The sequence below is a fragment of the Dermacentor silvarum genome, chromosome 8, assembly GCF_013339745.2.
Source record: "Dermacentor silvarum isolate Dsil-2018 chromosome 8, BIME_Dsil_1.4, whole genome shotgun sequence".
Lineage (NCBI taxonomy): Eukaryota > Metazoa > Arthropoda > Arachnida > Ixodida > Ixodidae > Dermacentor > Dermacentor silvarum.
Window position 1 is genome coordinate 23,728,418 of NC_051161.1, and position 18,545 is coordinate 23,746,962.

At 47.0% G+C, this 18,545-nt stretch overlaps 1 protein-coding gene and 2 pseudogenes across 1 annotated transcript; 2 read left to right on the plus strand and 1 right to left on the minus strand.

Moving 5' to 3' along the window:
* Window positions 1-694: 694 nt before the first annotated feature.
* On the plus strand, window positions 695-874 carry LOC119462958 (U2 spliceosomal RNA; annotated as a pseudogene).
* A 960-nt stretch (window positions 875-1,834) lies between these two features.
* Window positions 1,835-12,425, plus strand: LOC119460811 (solute carrier family 41 member 1-like; annotated as a pseudogene).
* Window positions 12,426-12,899: 474 nt separating this feature from the next.
* Window positions 12,900-16,095, minus strand: LOC119462004 (zinc finger protein 672). The gene is made up of 3 exons (XM_037723364.2): window positions 14,695-16,095; window positions 14,002-14,060; window positions 12,900-13,631 (listed from the first exon to the last, which is right to left on the minus strand). The coding sequence occupies exons 1-3, from the start codon at window positions 15,247-15,249 to the stop codon at window positions 13,259-13,261; spliced, it is 987 nt and encodes a 328-aa protein (XP_037579292.1). The 5' UTR covers window positions 15,250-16,095; the 3' UTR covers window positions 12,900-13,258.
* Between the last annotated feature and the right edge of the window lie 2,450 nt (window positions 16,096-18,545).

Below are 18,545 nucleotides of genomic sequence, written 5' to 3' on the forward strand. Positions count from 1 at the left end.
GTAAATCCCAATAAATTAAATGAAGAGAAAAGGCTGAGTGTGATTGAACAGGCACATTTGATCACTTCGTCTTCGTCTCGCCCTTTTTATTCGACGGTTGTAACTGAATGTGTAAGCTATGGGAAAGACGTGTAGAGAGCACACCAACACACATGCACTCGTATATGTGGAAGCGCTCGGACTCTTCCGCGTACCTTGACGTTCGTCTTCCTCGCACGAGGAAGAGTTTACTTAGACGAATACTTACTGGTGACTGGCGGAGAGAAATTTTCGTAACAAGACTTGTTATAAAGTTGGAAGAAAAAAAAAATTCAGTGCCATTCCACTCTGTGAAGGTGGATGGCCAGCGAAACAGTGTATGTGATGATTGACCGTTGCTCGGGTGAAACGTTCCAAGTTTGCGGGATCGGGGCCACATGGACGGTTCGCATTCATCGGTTCGCATTCATCGTTCGATGGTCTCTTTCCGCTGCCGCCGCGCCCTTTCCTTTTTCTGTTCACACCGTCGTTCTTGGTAGGCACGCTGTTATTCTTCATACCGTACAACACACGGCCTACCCATTTCACAGTCAGAGCAGAACCCAGGCAAGGAGCCTACTTCGAGCATGACGTCAGGAGACAGAAGACACTCAGATTGGTAGGTACTAGTTTGAATACGCGAGATGGCGTACACGTGTATGGTGCGAACGTAGACATGGCAGACGTGGGTCAAAGTGTAGTATCTGTTCTTATCAGCTTAATATCCGATATGGGTTGTATTTGGACCCAAGATATTAAACTTATTTTTGCAAGTTGGCGGAGTGCTTGAAGCCTGCTTCACCTCCGCCGTGGGTCGGCCCGGTATTGCATTATCTTCGGGATCGGCCCACGGTTTTTGGTCTACGGACACCGATCCGCTGGAAACTAGCCATATACAGCTTCGCTGTAAAAACAACACTGTAGTAGGAGCACATTAGGTGAAACCAACAGCTATGATTATGATTCTGCCTGCACTTTTAGTTTGCGGTAAACGTTGGATTAGTGACAGCTCTAGGCACATCGAGTCGGGCCGCAGGGACATAGAGTGCGGCAGATGACGGGCAGCGGTCATGCCCTTGTTTTCTTTAGGCAAATTTAATGCACACATTAAATTTACTTTTGTGTTCTGCCTCTCGTACAGCCGATACGATTGCTACGTGAACGCCCTCCTGATAGAAACTTCATCAGCTCAATACAACGATCCCATACTGTCCTGGACTGTGAGGACGCGTCTGTATTTTGTGCCCCTGTTTCACATTTTAAAGACAATGTCTATCTTCGTGGGTGACCCCTACTTTTGTGCTATCGGGCATTTCTTTCTTTCTTTCTTTTTTGGCGTTTCGGAAATTCACCGCTTGAGCCTTGCACGCGGCCATTGAGCCATTTATGGTTCTCATTTGGTTCGTTTGGTCATCAATTGAAAGACATATGTATTTAATCTCAGATTTGAACGTGTCTTTTGCAGGGGAGTATCTTTTTGTGCTTGTTTCTCGTTCCATCTTTCACACCACACGATCTGCAAGATGTATACACCACACTTGTTTTGGCCAAGCTTAGGTCGCCAATTCTGTGCACCTCTTCATCCGTTCCTCTTTGTTTGCGGGCCCATTATTGAGGCGGCATGACAACACCCGAGGAGGGGCTGCTCGTCATACCAGCAATGTGACGATGTGATTCGTCTCATGCCCGGCGCGTGATTGAGCGCCTCTCTCTTTCTCTCTGCTACGGGATTATTTGGAGAACTTCCTTTCGCCCTTGACATGGTTATACGCATGCAACGGCGATTACGCGGGCATGCTTATGACAAGGGAAGGAGTGCGCGTTTGCGCAGGTGAAGTGGCTATCGAGCAAGTGACGGCGGAGGGCAAATTGCGCGCTTATCTTAATTGGAGCCGAGTGGCATCGCAGTGTCGGCCATGGCGGAGCGGCAGGCGCGCCACGCATCAAAGTGAGTCTCTTCTCTCTGCGTTGGATCCGTTCGCTATTATGTTACGCGGAGAAAACCCACGGACATTGGCGAAGCAGAGCACGAGAGCTGTCGATCCTCGATGAAATGTCGAACCGAATCCATATGCGGTCGCGCATGGCATCGTCAGGTATACGTATCAAGGGCACTGCGTCGTGAACGACATCGCGAGAGTCTTTACCCTTTCGGGAAAGTGGAAGTCGTCGTCCGAGTGCCCGACTGTATTATAGCCTTTGGATCGAATGCTCGAGCGACCGTCAGTGTGCTGTCTTGAGAATGTCCTGATATAGGTCAATTTCTCTTGCGCGTTATGAATAAATTACGTCGCTGTCATGTCTCTCTTGGGGGCAAGGTCGCGTTTCGGTAACGAACATTTCGGAACGAGGATGATTGCACAAACAGTTGGAAATCCGAAAAGGGGGGTTGTTGTTGTTGTTGTTGTTGCAGAAGGGTGGTTATGCAATCCTCCCCCTCCCCCAAAGCTAATCAAGTACACCCCCTATACCCTCCTTTTGTTTGGATCTCCAGCGTTTGGATCTCCAGCACTGCCCTGTCAGCGCGGTTTTTCCGACTTTTCCGCCAGAACAGCGCGCCCGGAGCATTTTTTCTGCTAAAATCCAGCACTCGCTGCCGTTTCTTGCCCAAGTTGTCGCGTCGACCAATAAAAATGAGAATGCGCAGCAGTACGTATCTAGATAAAAAAATAAGGAATACAGTGATGCTGCGGGAAAGTTCCAACTACATACTGCCATTGAAGCACTCAACAAGTGCCAATGAGAGGCAGAGGTGTAGCCGAGGAGGGGGTGGCGGCACACCTGGCACGTGCCCCCTTCCCGATATTTTTGTGTACAAGTGTACCTGGCATAAAACGACGTGCCACAACATCCGCCTGCTTCTTCACCCCCCCCACACCTCCTGAAAACATTTCCTGGCGTGAGACCTCTAACTGTAGCGTGAGAGGCCTTCCCTTTGATGAATGTATTTCTGCAAGTATTAATTACACTCTCTGTGAGCCGTTGTCCGAAAGATCATTCTCTACTCTCCACGTACGGTCGATGAGCGTAGGCCGCTTGACTGAATTGTGTGACCTTGTTATCATACATACGCATAGAAAAAAAAATCTTTATTCCAGCATAGTGTGACGAAATAGGGACATTCTCACTGACATGCATAAGGTTATCAATGTTTTGCAAACGAATATTGTGGACAAGGACGTTGAAGTTTCTAATCTGAGTAACCTGACCAGGATTGTGCCATTGAACCGAACACACTCGGCGTGTGGTGATGGTGACTAGAAGCTTAAAAGCTAAACCTGCGAGCTTGCTTTTGCTAGTTATGTATACATTTTCAGTTCTTATTATTTGGTATTACACTGTGTGGCTTCGCATAAAAACTTGAGATAGCTCCAGGCATTAGGCGCGCATTTTCTTGTGTGCATCTAAACCGGGATAGCGATACATTGTAAGCGTCGTTTTGTGGAGTTAGCATCAGTGGGTTCTTAAATGTGGCGCCACTTCAATTACATGGGTCCTGTTTTCTTGTTTGTAATTCCTATTTTACAAGACATGAAGGCATGTATACTGTTTTAACGAACGAATGCTTTTATGCCACCTCGAGAGACATTGCGCTGTGTTCTACGGTTATCCTGCAGTATTCTGACGAACTGCTGCACAGTAAACGTGAGCTTCCGAATTGGTCTCATCTTTGTAACTTCGAATAGTGGCGTCTGCGTGTATTTGGCTACAAAGAACAGAGAAGCCAATATAATGCGAGAAACCGAGAACACCATTATCAAAAGAAGCGAATATAAGAAGCTAATGGAAAACAGATTATAAAATTAATTCGCAGCGGCGTCATAGTCGTACGATCGTACAGCTCATAACTACCCCCCCCCCCCCCCCCCCCCCCCTTTCCTTCCACTTACGCTCACCACAAAAGTGCTGATCTGCATCTGCCCCCGGTTCGCAGTTAGACAACGAAAGTCACTGGCGTTACGGCTCCTAAATATAGAATCTGAAAGGACAGGTCCTAGGCCTGAATAGCACCTGAGAATCTTCATCGTTACGCTAATGTCTCCGTTACTTTTTCAGCTCAATCGAGTTGACAGAGTATAAACATGAAGGCAATGACTTGTCGGCTGTCAGCGTCCTACAAATCAGCGAGCACTGGTAAGAAAAAACTTTTGTATCCTTCTGACGGGCGCATTTGATGCGATATACAAACTAGCTTCGCTTTCCTCCTCCTCGCGGGTTGCTGTTTTACGGCGGGGTCATCGAAGATAGTTTAAAATACGTAAATTAATTGCGCGTAATAGCTCTACGAAGTGTTGAAAAGTCGGAACCTCGTAAGTGCCTGCTGTAGTCGCTGGAATGACTGACGATTTGCTTTCTGGCTGAATGAAGATGCGAGAGCACTGATAAGTAATTTAGAATAACACACACGTGCAATGCAAGCAGAAGGCAGCAACATATATATATATATATATATATATATATATATATATATATATATATATATATATATATATACCGCGCACATAATCGTAATATCTGCAATGTGCCGCAGTGGCCTTCCATCGTTTGAGAAATGAAGTATCGCGGGAAAGCCATGTTACAATTCTTGATAGGAGTTCGTTGCAACCGCAAAAACAATGGATACAGTGTGCCGATCTCTGCACTTCTAAACAGCATGTATGCTATGCGGTCCTGGGTTAGGCGATGCGTTGCGCTGAGGGGCAACAAAGTTTTGTATGGGATCCCTATATGTTCATATATGTTATTATCGAAGTACCGACTGTAGCAGCATATAGACGAGGACGCAAGGAGGCACACGAAAGACACAGACACAGCGCTACGCCAAGATATATCATGCCAACAAGCCCGCAATTGCAGCACTATATAGTGATTACTGAACATGGCCTATCGTTGCTCCTTGGGAGGTAACATTTAGTAGCAAGTCTTCCGTCTCTGTGGTTTTGCCCGAGCTGTTTGGCTTCTTTGAAGGCATATACCAACATGCCCGGTTAGCGATTCTATTTTAGCCCCGACGAATTTTCTGTAGACCTCGTGAGCTTGAGGTCGCGATCTGCACCGTGTGATGGGAAACACGAGACTGCGCTGCTTGCAGCGATGGCGAAGGGCTCTGCGTCGAGACCTCCGAGCTCTGCGTCAAGTCCAGCGTCGCCCGCGCGTCTTCCGGCGGCTGCGAAACCGAGGACGACCTGTGGTTCGAGGAGTCCATCCGGGCGACCGCGCTGCAGGTGTTCGTGCCCTTCCTGGCGGCCGGCTTCGGCACGGTGGGCGCGGGACTCCTGCTCGACATGGTGCAGCACTGGCCTGTCTTCCAGAACGTCACCGAGCTGTTCATCTTGGTGCCTGCGCTTCTGGGCCTCAAGGGAAACCTGGAGATGACCATGGCGGCTCGCATGTCCACTCAGGTGCGCAGGAAGCTCCCGCGTGTATATATAGCATTATATAGGACCCAATTACGCAGGCACATTTCGGAGTGTGCTGGTTAAATATGGTCTAAGTGAAAACGGCTATATACATTCGTTTTCTGCCTGTCTATAGAGTCGTTATATGGAACGCTTACAAAGTTTACCCTCTACCATGGAAGATCCAAAGGTGGCAGCGATTTCATATTTAGAAAAACGAATACCGTATATGTTACAGGGGAAGTGTGCCGAAAGTTTTCCCGGGGGAACTCCATGTCACACTGAATCCACGTTTAGGGAAAATAAGGGGAATGTTAGGTGTAATGCGGGACGATCGAAACTTTAACGTTTCTGGCTTCTGGCTCCATGTCACACTGAATCCACATTTAGTGAAAATAAGGGATATGTTAGGTGTAATGCGGTGCGATCGAAACTTTAACGTTTCTGGCTTAATTAGGAGCTGTGCGATTAATTACAGAACCCTCCCCCCTTCCAATTCTCATGCAGTTTACAAGGTTAGGTTTCGCCGATGTCCTCAGCGAACTAAACGAAGCACCTCGTTTATTTTTGATGAAAATAAGGGGAAGGTTATGGGTGATATTCACACCGTAGAAACACTGTCACGCCATTGGTCTTGTGACGATTTCGACAGCCGCTGTACTTTCCGTCCCACGGTCTTGCTTTGTTACTTTCATTCAACAATGGCCATGTTTAGTGGTATCATATTTATTCCAAGAACCAGATTGTCGCAATGGAGTATTACAATAAGGTTTGTAAAAGGGGTAGCTGGTTTTCTTATGTCAAAGTGAAGGTTGCCCTACAAGGTTACTAAGAAAAAGGACATCGGATTGGCTGGTTGGTTGTTGCCTCTGTGAGATGGCGCAGCCCGCTCTGGGATATTGACCATGAATCGAGTATATTAAAAGGGTTAAGATTTTTTTAGGATGAAATAAATTGAATTGAAGTTAGTAATTTGTAATTGTGAAATAAAAAACGTTAACTCTTACATATGAAGGCTAATGTAACTAAATATTACAGTAAAGAAAGATGTGAACACACAAAAAAGCAGAAATATCTATTTTAGCATGCAATTCTTTCTGTCTTACACAGAAATTGTCGAAGGACGAAACTGTTGCGCACTTCATTTTCGTTTGGTCTTCCCCTCACATACCTGCAAGCATATAGCGAGACTTCAAGGTAATTCTCGGAAGCAGTAAATCAACTTATTTGGTCCACGCAGAAATGCAGGCGTCTATGAAATAGCAACACGCCAGAACAAACTTGCTCTCTTGAGCAGTAGTCGAGCAGAGTGTGAAAAAGTGTCCGCGGCCGATTATGATTGACATATTTAGGGTTGTGGTCATCGCTTATGCTCAGAAGAAAAACATACGTACGGGTAGTTAGCCATCAGGAAAGCACGCATACTTTCGTTAAGAGCAAGATTATGCCAAGTACACTGCCGTATACGGTGCGTTGGGGAAATGAGCATGGGAAACAAAAGAAAATTTGAAGCAGAGTAACAATACCACGGGCGCCGCCCACTAACACTCGCAATGGCGAGCTGCGTGATTTCTTTAGACTGTCGCCAGTGAGACGCGTGACCAAATACATGGTTATTTCCGTACGAAAAAAAATAAATAAAATAAACGGACCATTTGCCGAGTTCAGACTGTTTGACGCAGTTCACAGAGTTGCGCTGTAGGTGATATCGATGGTGCCGACAGATTGCGTTTAGTGGTCTCCTCACGTCCTCGACAATGACACGTCGGCAAGGAGTGGAGGTGGGAGTCGGCTGAATGGTAAACTATACAGTATATCCGCAGTTTATAAATCACGTCTTGCAGCGCATGCGCGAGCAGGCCAACCTGGGCAACATGGACACGCTGCGCGAGCAGTGGAAGTCGGCCAGCGGCAACATGGCGCTGGTGCAGTGCCAGGCCACGGTGGTGTCGCTGCTGGCGTCGCTGTTCGCCGTCATGATGGGCTTCATCACGGAGCGCCACTTCGACATGCGCAACGCGCTCATGCTGTGCGCCAGCAGCTTGGTCACGGCGAGCGTGGCCAGCCTGGTGCTCGGTTCGGTCATGATCGGCGTGGTCATCCTGTCGCGCAAGCACCACATCAACCCGGACAACGTGGCCATCCCCGTGGCCGCCTCGCTTGGAGACCTGACCACGCTGGCGCTGCTCTGCCGGAGCTGGGTCGCTGCTTTTCGGTGGCACTGAGGATGTGCGCCTGTACCTGTGCGTGGTCATCTTCTTCCTGCTGTTCATCCCGCTCTGGGTGCTCATTGCGCGCAGCAACGCCTACACTTCGTCCGTGCTGTGCAGCGGCTGGATACCCATCATCTCGGCCATGGCCATCTCCAGGCGAGTATGCGTGACACTCTCATCTGGGTGTATATGTACTGTGGAATTAAGGGTTAACCTCCCTCCTTTCTCACCTCGGTTTCTCCCTTGCCGTCTCACCCCGATATATATATATATATATATATATATATATATATATATATATATATATATATATATATCTTGCATCCGGGTGCTTCCCCGATCTAAAATAGTTGCACAGGAGGAGAAATTGCACTTATTCGAAGCTTTTCGGGTCGTGTACTGAAACGGTAAATGAAGGCGCTGCGCAGCTAAGTCGCTAAAATCTCGCCAGTTGTTCTGTCATGTCGCTGAAAAATGTTGTCGGTCGCTAAATAGAAAAAAAAAAAGAAACTGACGCTAACCAGACAAGAAAGTCGCTTAATCTAGGGACACAATCGTTAAAATGGCAACACTGTGTGCTACCATGTTACTAAAATGCTTTCAAGAGAGATCGTTTGTAATATACCGAATGTATGTACACTTTGCAGTTAACTTTTGTATGTTGGACATTGCGTTTATGTTGGACGTTGGAATTTTGTTAGTTATGTATATTTCATGATTCATACTGCAATACGTATTCTCCTTATGATTATAAGGCTGTACAGTTATAAAATGTACGCACCTTGTAGAAGTCATTACAGCTCCGTTCATTCACCTGGTTTGCAAAAACAAGTATGTATCAGCTTGGACCGATAACTAGGCCAATGGTCTGAATATTTCTGCAAATACTTCTTCCGTTTTTGATAATGAACTTCTATTTTATTGATTGATTGAGTGATATTTGGCAAAGAGAGGGAGCAGAACTTACTAGAGAAGCCCACCTTACATAAGGCCCCTGGGTCTTCGCTGCCTTTATGCCCGGGTTGTCCTCTGCCCGGGTTGTACCTTAAAGCTGCCGGACGGGGTTGTGAGTAACTTTACGCTCATGCAGCCTCGGTGGTTCTATACTGGATATGACGGTGCCGACATTCGAGAATCTGGCCGTTTTCCAGCCAGTCATCAGTGGTGAGTCTACCACGCAATTTGCTAACTCCTCTTTGTACACTCGTGGGCTTATAATCACATGTGACTGTTGACTGTTGTGTGCAGGGCATTCAAAATGCATGTACGTACTTAATGGTGTCGCTTACTATTTCTGCCAAGACGCAGGTACATCTCGGAAAACCCGTACACAATCTGATATCCGTGTAAGCCGCTCGATATTACGTGAAAAGCGCATTTTCTCAAAGCAAACGAGACCCCACCCCTTTACTCTTCTTTGACATAATTCTTATTGTAACCAAGACAATAAAACAGAAGAAAGAAATGAGGCAAAAAAGGTGATGCTAATGTACTTTGCCAGCTTTCGCTTTGCATCTTGACCAGTTGTCAACAGATGACTCTGTCTTACCTTAGCAAGCTTGCAACATTCATGAACCTTTCTTTGAACACACGGATAAAATTTGGGATAGCCGTTCTCCAGTCGGCATAAAGATTTGTCATTCTTCTAAATTGATGATAAAGCCCAATTGTATACGCGCGCCTCTATGTGTACATTATGCGACAATAGGTGACTATATGCCAGGCAGTTGTGACATTATATACGGGGGGATAATTTTTAAGTTTTATGGAATTAAAAAAAAAGAACCACCTGTTGCAGATAACATAATTAGCTCTTGAGATGTATCATTCAGGGAGGCGGACAATACTTGCACGAGAAATCGAAACATATATTCAACTAATTAACAATAAATTGGAGGGCGCTTAAGCTTCGCCTTTAAGAGTGGAACGGGATAGCATTCAAAGGTCCCTGACTGCTTCTCACGATTCCCGGCAACTGCAGCTTATGTAACCGTAATGGTTACCGAGAAACGCTGGCGGCGAACGCTATGCACGAAGACAAGCTTCATGGTAGAAAAGCGGCCTCTTGCGTGGGCCGATCCCGGAGGTAGTACACAGCCGCACTAAAAAAAACTTTCATCATTTTCAGGTTTCTGTTATTGTTTCGCACTTTTAATATTTCAATCTGAGAAGATTTAACATAAAAGGCGTGCGCTGTTGGTGTTTTGTTTCATGGCATTTGTACGTGTGCTTTCATTCTCAAAATTCCGAGGAATAACTTTGTCAAGAATGTAAGACAAGGTATGAGCAACTTTAGTGATAGAATGGTGTGGCAACATAACCCGCATATGTCCGAAGCGTCGACACAATAAGCAGTTCTTCGCAAAGTGCGTGAACTTTTAATAGCGGAGCTGTTTAAGCTCTTGGTTAGGCCGCTTAGTGCGAACAAAAAAACTCCGTCTGAGGATGACGTCATCGCTCGACGAGGTTACTACCCTCTCCCAGGTTATCCTCGCCACAGCGCGATGCGCGGCCGACGTAACCGGCGTTCGTCGGCGTCGAGATGCTGCGACATCCTGCATTTCGCGCCGGCCACGTCACCCAGAATAGACCGCATACGCGTCTCGTCGAGCAAGATGGGCTGGTGGAGTGCTGCGCTTTCGCTGGTGTGGCGTCCTCGTGCCGAGGGCGCTCGCGCGTCAACGCTACGTTGGACTATAAAGTGACCTTTAAAGACTGCGCGCCGACCCCGAGTACCGATACTCGGAGTCGGCTAAGTTTGGCTAAGAACCAGCCAAGCCAAAGCTAAAGTCCCTAGATTTTCTGCTCTTTTTTTTTTTTTACAAAAAAAGCAAAAAAAAAAAAAATGTCTAGGGGCTTTAGCCAAACCAAGTTAAGCAAAGGAAACCAAAGTTAAAGCTAGGGAAGGGCGCCCAGCTTCGCTGTTTGCCCAGTCTTCTCATAACTTAGTGTGAAGCTGCCCCATTTTTTTATTTATAACCTTATATATATATATATATATATATATATATATATATACATACATACATACATACAATACATACATACATACATACATACATACATACATACATACATACATACATACATACATACATACATACATACATACATACATACATACATACATACATACATACATACATAAAGCGCATGTGTTCTGCGGTCTTTACAAGAGGCGCGCTGATGTTACGCATGCCCTTTAGGTGTGGCGGGGAACCTGGTGGCGATCCAGACGAGCCGTCTGTCTACCTACCTGCATCAGCGCACCAAGATAGGTGCCCGCCCGCTGCTCCAGGCTGGAGGTGGCATCTGCCTTGACCCGTGCTCGGCCTTCTTTGGCAAAGGTCGCAACGCACGAACCGCTCGCGTCCTCATGATGATGGTCCTCCCCGGCCACCTGGTGTTCACCTACACCATCAGCTTCGTGCGGCCCAGTCGCATGGCCGTCACGCCGGTCTTCATGCTCGTCTACTTTCTCGTCGGCACTGCTCCAGGTTTTCCTGCTGCTGTACCTGTCGCGGTGCATGGTGTACTGGATGTGGGCCCGCCAGATCGACCCGGACAACGCTGCCATCCCGTACTTGACCGCACTCGGAGATCTGCTGGGCATCGGCCTGCTTGCTCTGTCGTTTCATTTGCTGCGCGCCTTGGGAGACGTCAACGCCATGCGCGCGCAACAAGTCGCGGACACGTACGAGCCGACAGAACTGGCCGACGCAGTACTGACAGCGGACGGCGGCTGATGCGGTTCAGTTGTGGGTGCTGTCGGGAACTCAAAGGAACAGTGTCTGCTCCCAGAGTTGTTCTATCATATCAAACGCGCGAATATTTGCTTCAATATTCAGCCATATTTCCTGTGAACTATTTTCAGGCGGGATATATGGAGAGTATATAATACTTTGTTAAGAGAGTGTTGGAGGGGGGGGGGGGGGCGGTAGTGTGTATATACTTTGTTCAGTATCTTGTCAGGTTGGCCGAGTAGCAGGTCAGAACATTGATTCTGGCAGACCTCTCAGCTTTTCTCTCTTAATATATCTCTCTTTGTCAGGTGGGCGTGAGAAATCTGCAGACGAACGAAGCGAACAGTTTTAAACAGCTAGGACAGATGAAGAACCACGTGAGTGCAGCACTGTTCTCCGAGCAAGCGTGCCAGGTACTCTGCTAACGCATTGTCTCCAAATGGTCAGTAAGAAATGCAGTTTGAGCGAGGCGGCCAAGAAGCAATTTGAGGATTTGAGCCCTGGCTTCGCGGACGGCATGAGGCTATAGTGTGGCGCCAGCTGCTGCATGGTTATCCAACATTGTTACACCCGATACGCGTGGATTATTTTGTATCCTTCTTAGCGCTGGTCTTCGTTTGACTTGGGAATTAAGTACCAAACATCCCGTTTCAGCACGTCGGAACTTGTAGATTTCCTTCGCCTAGCACGTCTGGGGACATGCTCGACGAGGAAGGGCTGTAGGTTCGTCGTGTGGTAAAAAAATTGTTCCTATGGAGCTCTTGCCATCTGTGAGATTGGTCGAGTTTTGTATAGTCTGTTTCTGGTAAGTTAGGCGCATAGGGGAGCGCGTCCTACCTCGTTATTACATATAATGGACGCAAGTGGAGGTTCCTGTGAGTTCTTCAACGTGACGTCGCTATATTGTGTTGCAGAATCAAGCGTTGTTTCCTTCTTTTGATCGCGCGCTCTCTCTTTTTACCTATGTGTGTATATTGTGGGTGTCAGCAGACGTAACAGGCACTCGTAGCAAGAAGCGGACGAGCGTTTGTAATAAACGCTGCATTACGTGGCGACGTCTGTTGTAGTTTATTTGTCGAGCACGGGCGGCGAGACATTTAATAAACCTCTAAATTTGGGACTTAGCCATCGAGTTTCATATTTGGAAACGTTAAGTATGATTAGCTTCGTAACTGTTGTCATTGAGGAGCTCTCTGCTTGCACGGATTCAGCGGTACATTTAGTTACAGGAGGCTGCAGTGGTGATGGTTAAACTTTCTGGTAGTTGGCTCCATCGGACTGGCGGCAGAAAGGTCAAAGCATTGACGAAGTGTCAGCATGGCTAGCCATCGAGCTCATGCGTAAAAAGCTGTTTGTATAGACACGACAGGCAATGTATGAATAACAATTAAGGGACATATATGATTCTACGGACGCTACCACACCTCAGAGCTTCAGAGCGGTGTAGACGTCGAACCGGAGATGGAGTGCTTTGATCCAACACGATCATGCTGACGATGATATAATCATTTTTATTCTTGGTCAAATAAGGAAGTAAACTTTAGTAAGGCGAGCAATGTTGGTCCTTAAGATATACAAGGAGGGAGCAAATCACCCTCATCCGTGTTTTGCGAATTACATTATAGTAAAATAGACTCGTCGTGTACCTCTTTAGAACGCGTAGGACTTCGCACTTTGTCGATGATGATGTCTGGGGCTGCAGAAACATTCCAAGGAATGTATCGGAGGCGGGCCGATTGAACAGCGTGCGGGGAGTATAGCCCGTGGAGACCAGTGACGTACACGTTTGGCGTAAGCTGCGGCGTAAGCTCTCACAAACGCCCTCGCCCCTTGCTACCAGTCGGTTAATGCGCATCACTCGAAGAACAGTCTGTGTGGCGTGTGTTCAAGAGCGTGCCGATGCTGCTGCAGCTGTCGCAGTGGCCGCCACACGAGGTGCTCTGGTGGCTGTCATCACCGGCGGAGCCTCGAGCTGGTGCCTTGCGCGCAGATGTCGGTCCAGGTCCCTGCGGCGGACCAGCCTTTTGGCGCACAGCGCGCAGCGGTAGGGTGAATCCCGCTGCGCGTGCAGGCGCACGTGCTTGTTCAGGTTGGACGGGTCACTGAACGGCCTGCGGCAGAATCGGCACTCCAGGGGCTTGTGGCCGGTGTGCGTGCGCACGTGGATCTTTAGGCCGTACCTGCAAACACGTACACGCTGCTTGGATATGCTGCCTCGTATCTCGCGTTCTAGCAGATGCGCGCTTAAAGCACTGAGCCTTTAGGCGATGAGGCTGGAAAAATCACAGGTTCGCGTTCCTTTCTGTTGTTCTTATATCGCAACACTACCATATACTAAGAAAACGTTGGTTCGGTGTATTTTGTACTATAATACGTACTTTATACACCGGCCAAAGTTCAATTCATTGCTGTTCTTGGGTATACCGTGGCCGAGAGATGAGCGCGTGACATGTGTTCGAGTAGTGTATATACCTCATTCTTCTTGGATGCAACAGGCACAGTGGCAGCCGCATGTTAAAGGAGGTGAGTATACCCTTTATCATACCAAGTTTTTGAAACACGTGACCGACCAAAGAAATATCTGCCAACTTGTGAACATTAAAATTCGGAAAATCCAGCAGACATGACCGAGAGAGAGAGACAGGGGGAGGAGGAGGGTTGGAGGGGTTGCCCTGGGTGCGTACCTTCTGTGGGACACGCACGCATTTTATTGCAATGATTTACCTTTAGATATACAGCCACACAATCCGCCACAAATTTTGAACAGCAATAAATTGACAAACAGCACATTCTTTTTGAGAGAACAGTTACTTTTGCAGCGACTTTTATGTTGCTGATTTTACCTGGTATAACACTTTTGCAGACTAAACCTGCACGAAGCAAGTATCCATCTGTTGTACTAGGGCCCTTTGACCGTTTGAAGGTTTCCGAGAATATACCTACGGAGGCGGAAGGGCGAAAATTTTCACGAACAGAATTTGTCGTAAAATTTGACGAAACTTTCGTAAAATGGTAAAACGAGGCCACATTCGTAAACTTTTCGAAAAATTCGGGAGAGTTGGCAGGTGTGCCACAGATGATGTGGCCTGTAGCCACTCCTGTGTGGCTGCTGAAGGCCCCCTTTTTCACACCGTAACTGTAAGTGGTCACAGCGCTTCAATAATGCCCCTGCCGGATTCCTGAGCTAAAATTTCGTAACCAGGCTTTCTTAGCGTAAGCTTGAACACGGAAAGTAACTGCTCGTCGTACAGGAATCGTTAAGGAGCGTCGTTGAAGCGCCATTTCTGTACTTCGGTCGAGGAATGAATGGCCAGTGCTCACCTGCGCGAGTAGAGCTTGCCGCAGAAGGCGCACGCGTGCCTGGGAGGCGCCAGCCTGGGCGGCTTGCCGCATGCACGCGTCCAGCGCCAGGTGCGCCTTGAGAGGGTTGGGCTGCTCGAAGACCGCGCCGCAGTCCGGGCACGCGTAGCACCGGTGGCCGCGTATGTGCGCCGGCGTCAGCGCCACGGGCACACCCAGTTCGGCCAGCAGCGCGGGCGAGAGCCACGGCCGGAGCTCCTCGCCCGCGCACAGCGCGCGCGTCGTGATCAGCGAGAGGCGGCCGCACGACAGTCGGGACACGGTCGCGTTCTGCTCGTGGCAGTCGCGGGCCAGCCGGGCGCACAGCGGGTTCGCGGACGCCGGCAGGAGGAGCTCGAGGCCGCCGCCGGCGCACGCCACGGGCAGCGGCCGCGTGACGGGCCGCGAACCGCCGGCGTCCAGGAGCATCCGGCGCAGTGGCTGGCTGCACGAAGGTGCCGAGAAGGGCCGAGACCGGCAACCCGCCGGCAGGGGTTGCGCAGCCACGAGGGCCGTCTCTTCGCCGCCGGCACTCATGACGGGGCTTTCCAACCTGGTAGAGTTCAGAAGACGAACGTTATCGCCAGGAAACGAGCACCGCTGTAGCGAATTGACGGATATAGCGAAACTGCGGACATAACGAAATTATCGCAAGGAAACAAACAGCGCTGTAACGAATTGAAGGATATAGCGAAACTGCGGACATAACGAAATTATCACCAGGAAACAAACACCGCTGTAGCGAATTGACGGATATAGCGAAACTGCGGATATAACGAAATTATCGCCAGGAAACAAACACCGCTGTAGCGAATTGACGGATATAGCGAAACTGCGGATACAGCTAATTAAGTGTAGAACAATGTGGTTAAGTAAATGCGACAGTTATAAGTGTACATCTATATATAATTGTATACGCGCTGACTAAGTATTACACCTTTCGTATGCGGTGCCACTATTACGGTGATTATAACGGAACCAGGCATTGAAGATAATTTATAGTATCACCGCACAAAGGATGGTGAAAGACGCGGGCGCTGACTCGCACCAGAATTTTTTTTATTGGGATAGCATCCAGTATGCGTACTGGAACAATGCGCATGCTCCATGCAATGCGAAAACTAACAGTGACGTACAGCCTGTTAATCATCCATCAAGGTACAAAACCTCAGCGTCATGCAAAATGACTGACGTTCTGTCTATATATACCCGTGTCTGGATTCTTTTTTTATGTTATATAGCCTCAATGGCTAGCTGTGCATGCCTTTTCTTGCCTGCAGTACAATATCTTTTTTTTTTTTTTCGAACATATATACATGCATCCACCACAGTGTATACATGCAAGAAACGCAAATGGCGGCTTCCGCTCAACGACCTTTCATGCTCACTCTAGTGTTAACGCAACGCCCAGTTTGGTTGTGTTGGTGATTCCGCACGTGGTCGGGTAGTGGTAAACAACTCTCATTGAACATGAGACAAACGGCTTCTTTTATTTTATCGTAAAAATTTCCCTGTGTAGCGGTCTCCTGCATTTCCTAATCTTATATGTCCAATAAGGAACAGACACATCCAAATTTTTGGGGAGAAGAAAGACGACGTCGTCTCCGAACATTTTCTTGACATTAGTTAACCCCAGTGCGAAAGCTGTGTACGTAGTTAGTTAGTTAAATTGGGTTTAGTGGCGCAAAGCGACTACGGTTATGCTGGGCCAACCACAATGTGTTATAAAATCAAATTTAAAACCAGCAAAAGCTGTTCCGCGTTCTTTTTCCGGACAGCTGTTGCTACTAATCTGCTTCAGATTTCTTTATTGTTACTTTGCTACAAGCAAACAAGATCAGATTATTTGGGTATCCAGCATCCTTAAGAGGAAGCTTTGGATCTAAATACACGGAAATAGAGAAGTCGTTTTTCTTGGCAAACACAGCACCGAATTTGATGAGGTGTGTTACATTTAAAAGATCAAGTTATAATCTAGGGACTGTAAGAAGCAGATTTTTATTTAAGCCATCGATTTTGTATAAAAATTGTTGAAAATATCAACAGTTACAAAAGCAAGGCTATCAATTTTACAACTCTGTAACTCAGCAATGAAAAACGATATCAAAAGTCTGTGAACTGCACCTAATAATGTATCTAAAGCGGACATAATTGATCTATTGTACACAGCTATAAAATGTACCACTAATATTTGAGCAGAATTTTTGCAAAACCCTTATGAACATTGTAACAAGTTCACATAAACTGTAAATTCATATATCGAATTTATCCGCTTTAGATGCTCTAACGGGTGCAGTTCACAAAACCGAGTTATCTGTTTCTTGTGCAGAGTTACGAATTTGTAAACTTCGTGCTTCTATATTTTTTAAACTTACAAACTTTTGGCAAGTTTTTAAAAATTCAAGCCATAAATCAAAATTTTTCTTTTTACTGCAGTCACTAGACTTTTTCTTTCTCTCTCAAATGCAACAAATTTCATTCAAATCGTTTCAGAGGTTGTCTCATAAAAGTTCCACAGAACTCCGCCGCGTCACTAGCGGTGAGTAGGCAGACTGTGGCTATGACAGATATGGATGATATGAAAAGGCTAACAGTCAAGATGCAGTGAAATACTGCCATAGAAACAGTATGCAACTAAACTGCGGTTATAATTAACAAAGGAAACGATAGATGATGGACACTTTTCTCGAAACGGTATGGTAGTAGCATCTCCGCGTACTATAGCCGTACTCAAAATGCCGGGAGAAATTATGAAATGCTTAGAATACATATTTGGGGCAGAGACGCACGCGCTGGTTGGTGAAAATTGCCCGTGGCATCCTCACAGAGACTGCACGCTCAGCTACGACGTACTCAAACACGCGAGCTAAACAAACTGCTCACCATTTCGGAGCTAAAGACACCATTTGAAAGGTCTGAGGTTTCATCATTAGCCGATTTAAAGCCACTTCGAAACGAGTACTTCTACTGATCTCCGATTACCCCTCTCCTGTGTCAGCATAGTCAACGCCATACCTGAAAATTTCCGAATCGCATCACTCTATATAATGACACGCTGTCCTCGATAAGGTCCCCCTTCCTTTGGTGTCAACACTCTGACAGGTTGCCGGTTAACTGGTGAAGGTGGTTTATTTCTACTGGCAGTTGTTTGTCCTGTTTATGTGGTCTCGTGGCGAAAGAATGAATATAACGAAGTTAACGTCGAATCTGCGAAGTTTCGTTATAACGAGGTTTCACCTCATTGCGGTGTGGTCAAGACGGCTTCGGGAATCTGAGAGCAGTGCAAATTAACAGTGCGAACGACACGCTGGGGGGGGTGAAGGCTTCGTGTTGAATGTTGAGTAGGCGCAACGAAGTCCGAGTGCGTGCCTTGGTGCCCGTAGTCGCCAACGGAGGCTGTTCGTCGTAGCGATTTCTGTATAATCACATATTGTGCTCGTGAGCACGCTTTATGTTGGAGAACTGTTGGAGAAAAATAGGTTCGGTTGTCATTCACTAACCCTATTTCGGTTATACTTGTTGCAATAAGAAAAAACCTTAGAAATCTACCGACTCCAGGGGGAGACTATTTTCTAATTATCAAAATTTTAATTATTTGTTTTTTTTCTAAATTGAAGCATCGAGTTTGCAGTTACGTAAATAAACAGTAGGAAATGATATCCCAATTCTTTCAGGTGCATCTATTTGGGACATCTAAAGCGGACAAAACTGATGTGCGCCGCTCTTAAATGTGCCACAAGTTCGCGAGTAGGGCTTTGTAGAATTCCCGTAAGCAATGTAATAATTTCACATAAGTTGTGAAATAATACAACATGATTTTCAGATTCAGACCA

What these genes read in the sequence shown, in the direction of transcription:
- LOC119462004 (XM_037723364.2), bottom strand. Translation starts at nt 15,249, where the DNA reads ATGAGTGCCGGCGGCGAAGAGACGGCCCTCGTGGCTGCGCAACCCCTG. An exon ending in GGCAAGCTCTACTCGCGCAG is followed by an intron (nt 14,061 to 14,694) that starts GTGAGCACTGGC and finishes CGTGTCCCACAG; the next exon opens with AAGGTACGCACCCAGGGCAA. An exon ending in CCCCCTGTCTCTCTCTCTCG is followed by an intron (nt 13,632 to 14,001) that starts GTCATGTCTGCT and finishes CATCGCCTAAAG; the next exon opens with GCTCAGTGCTTTAAGCGCGC.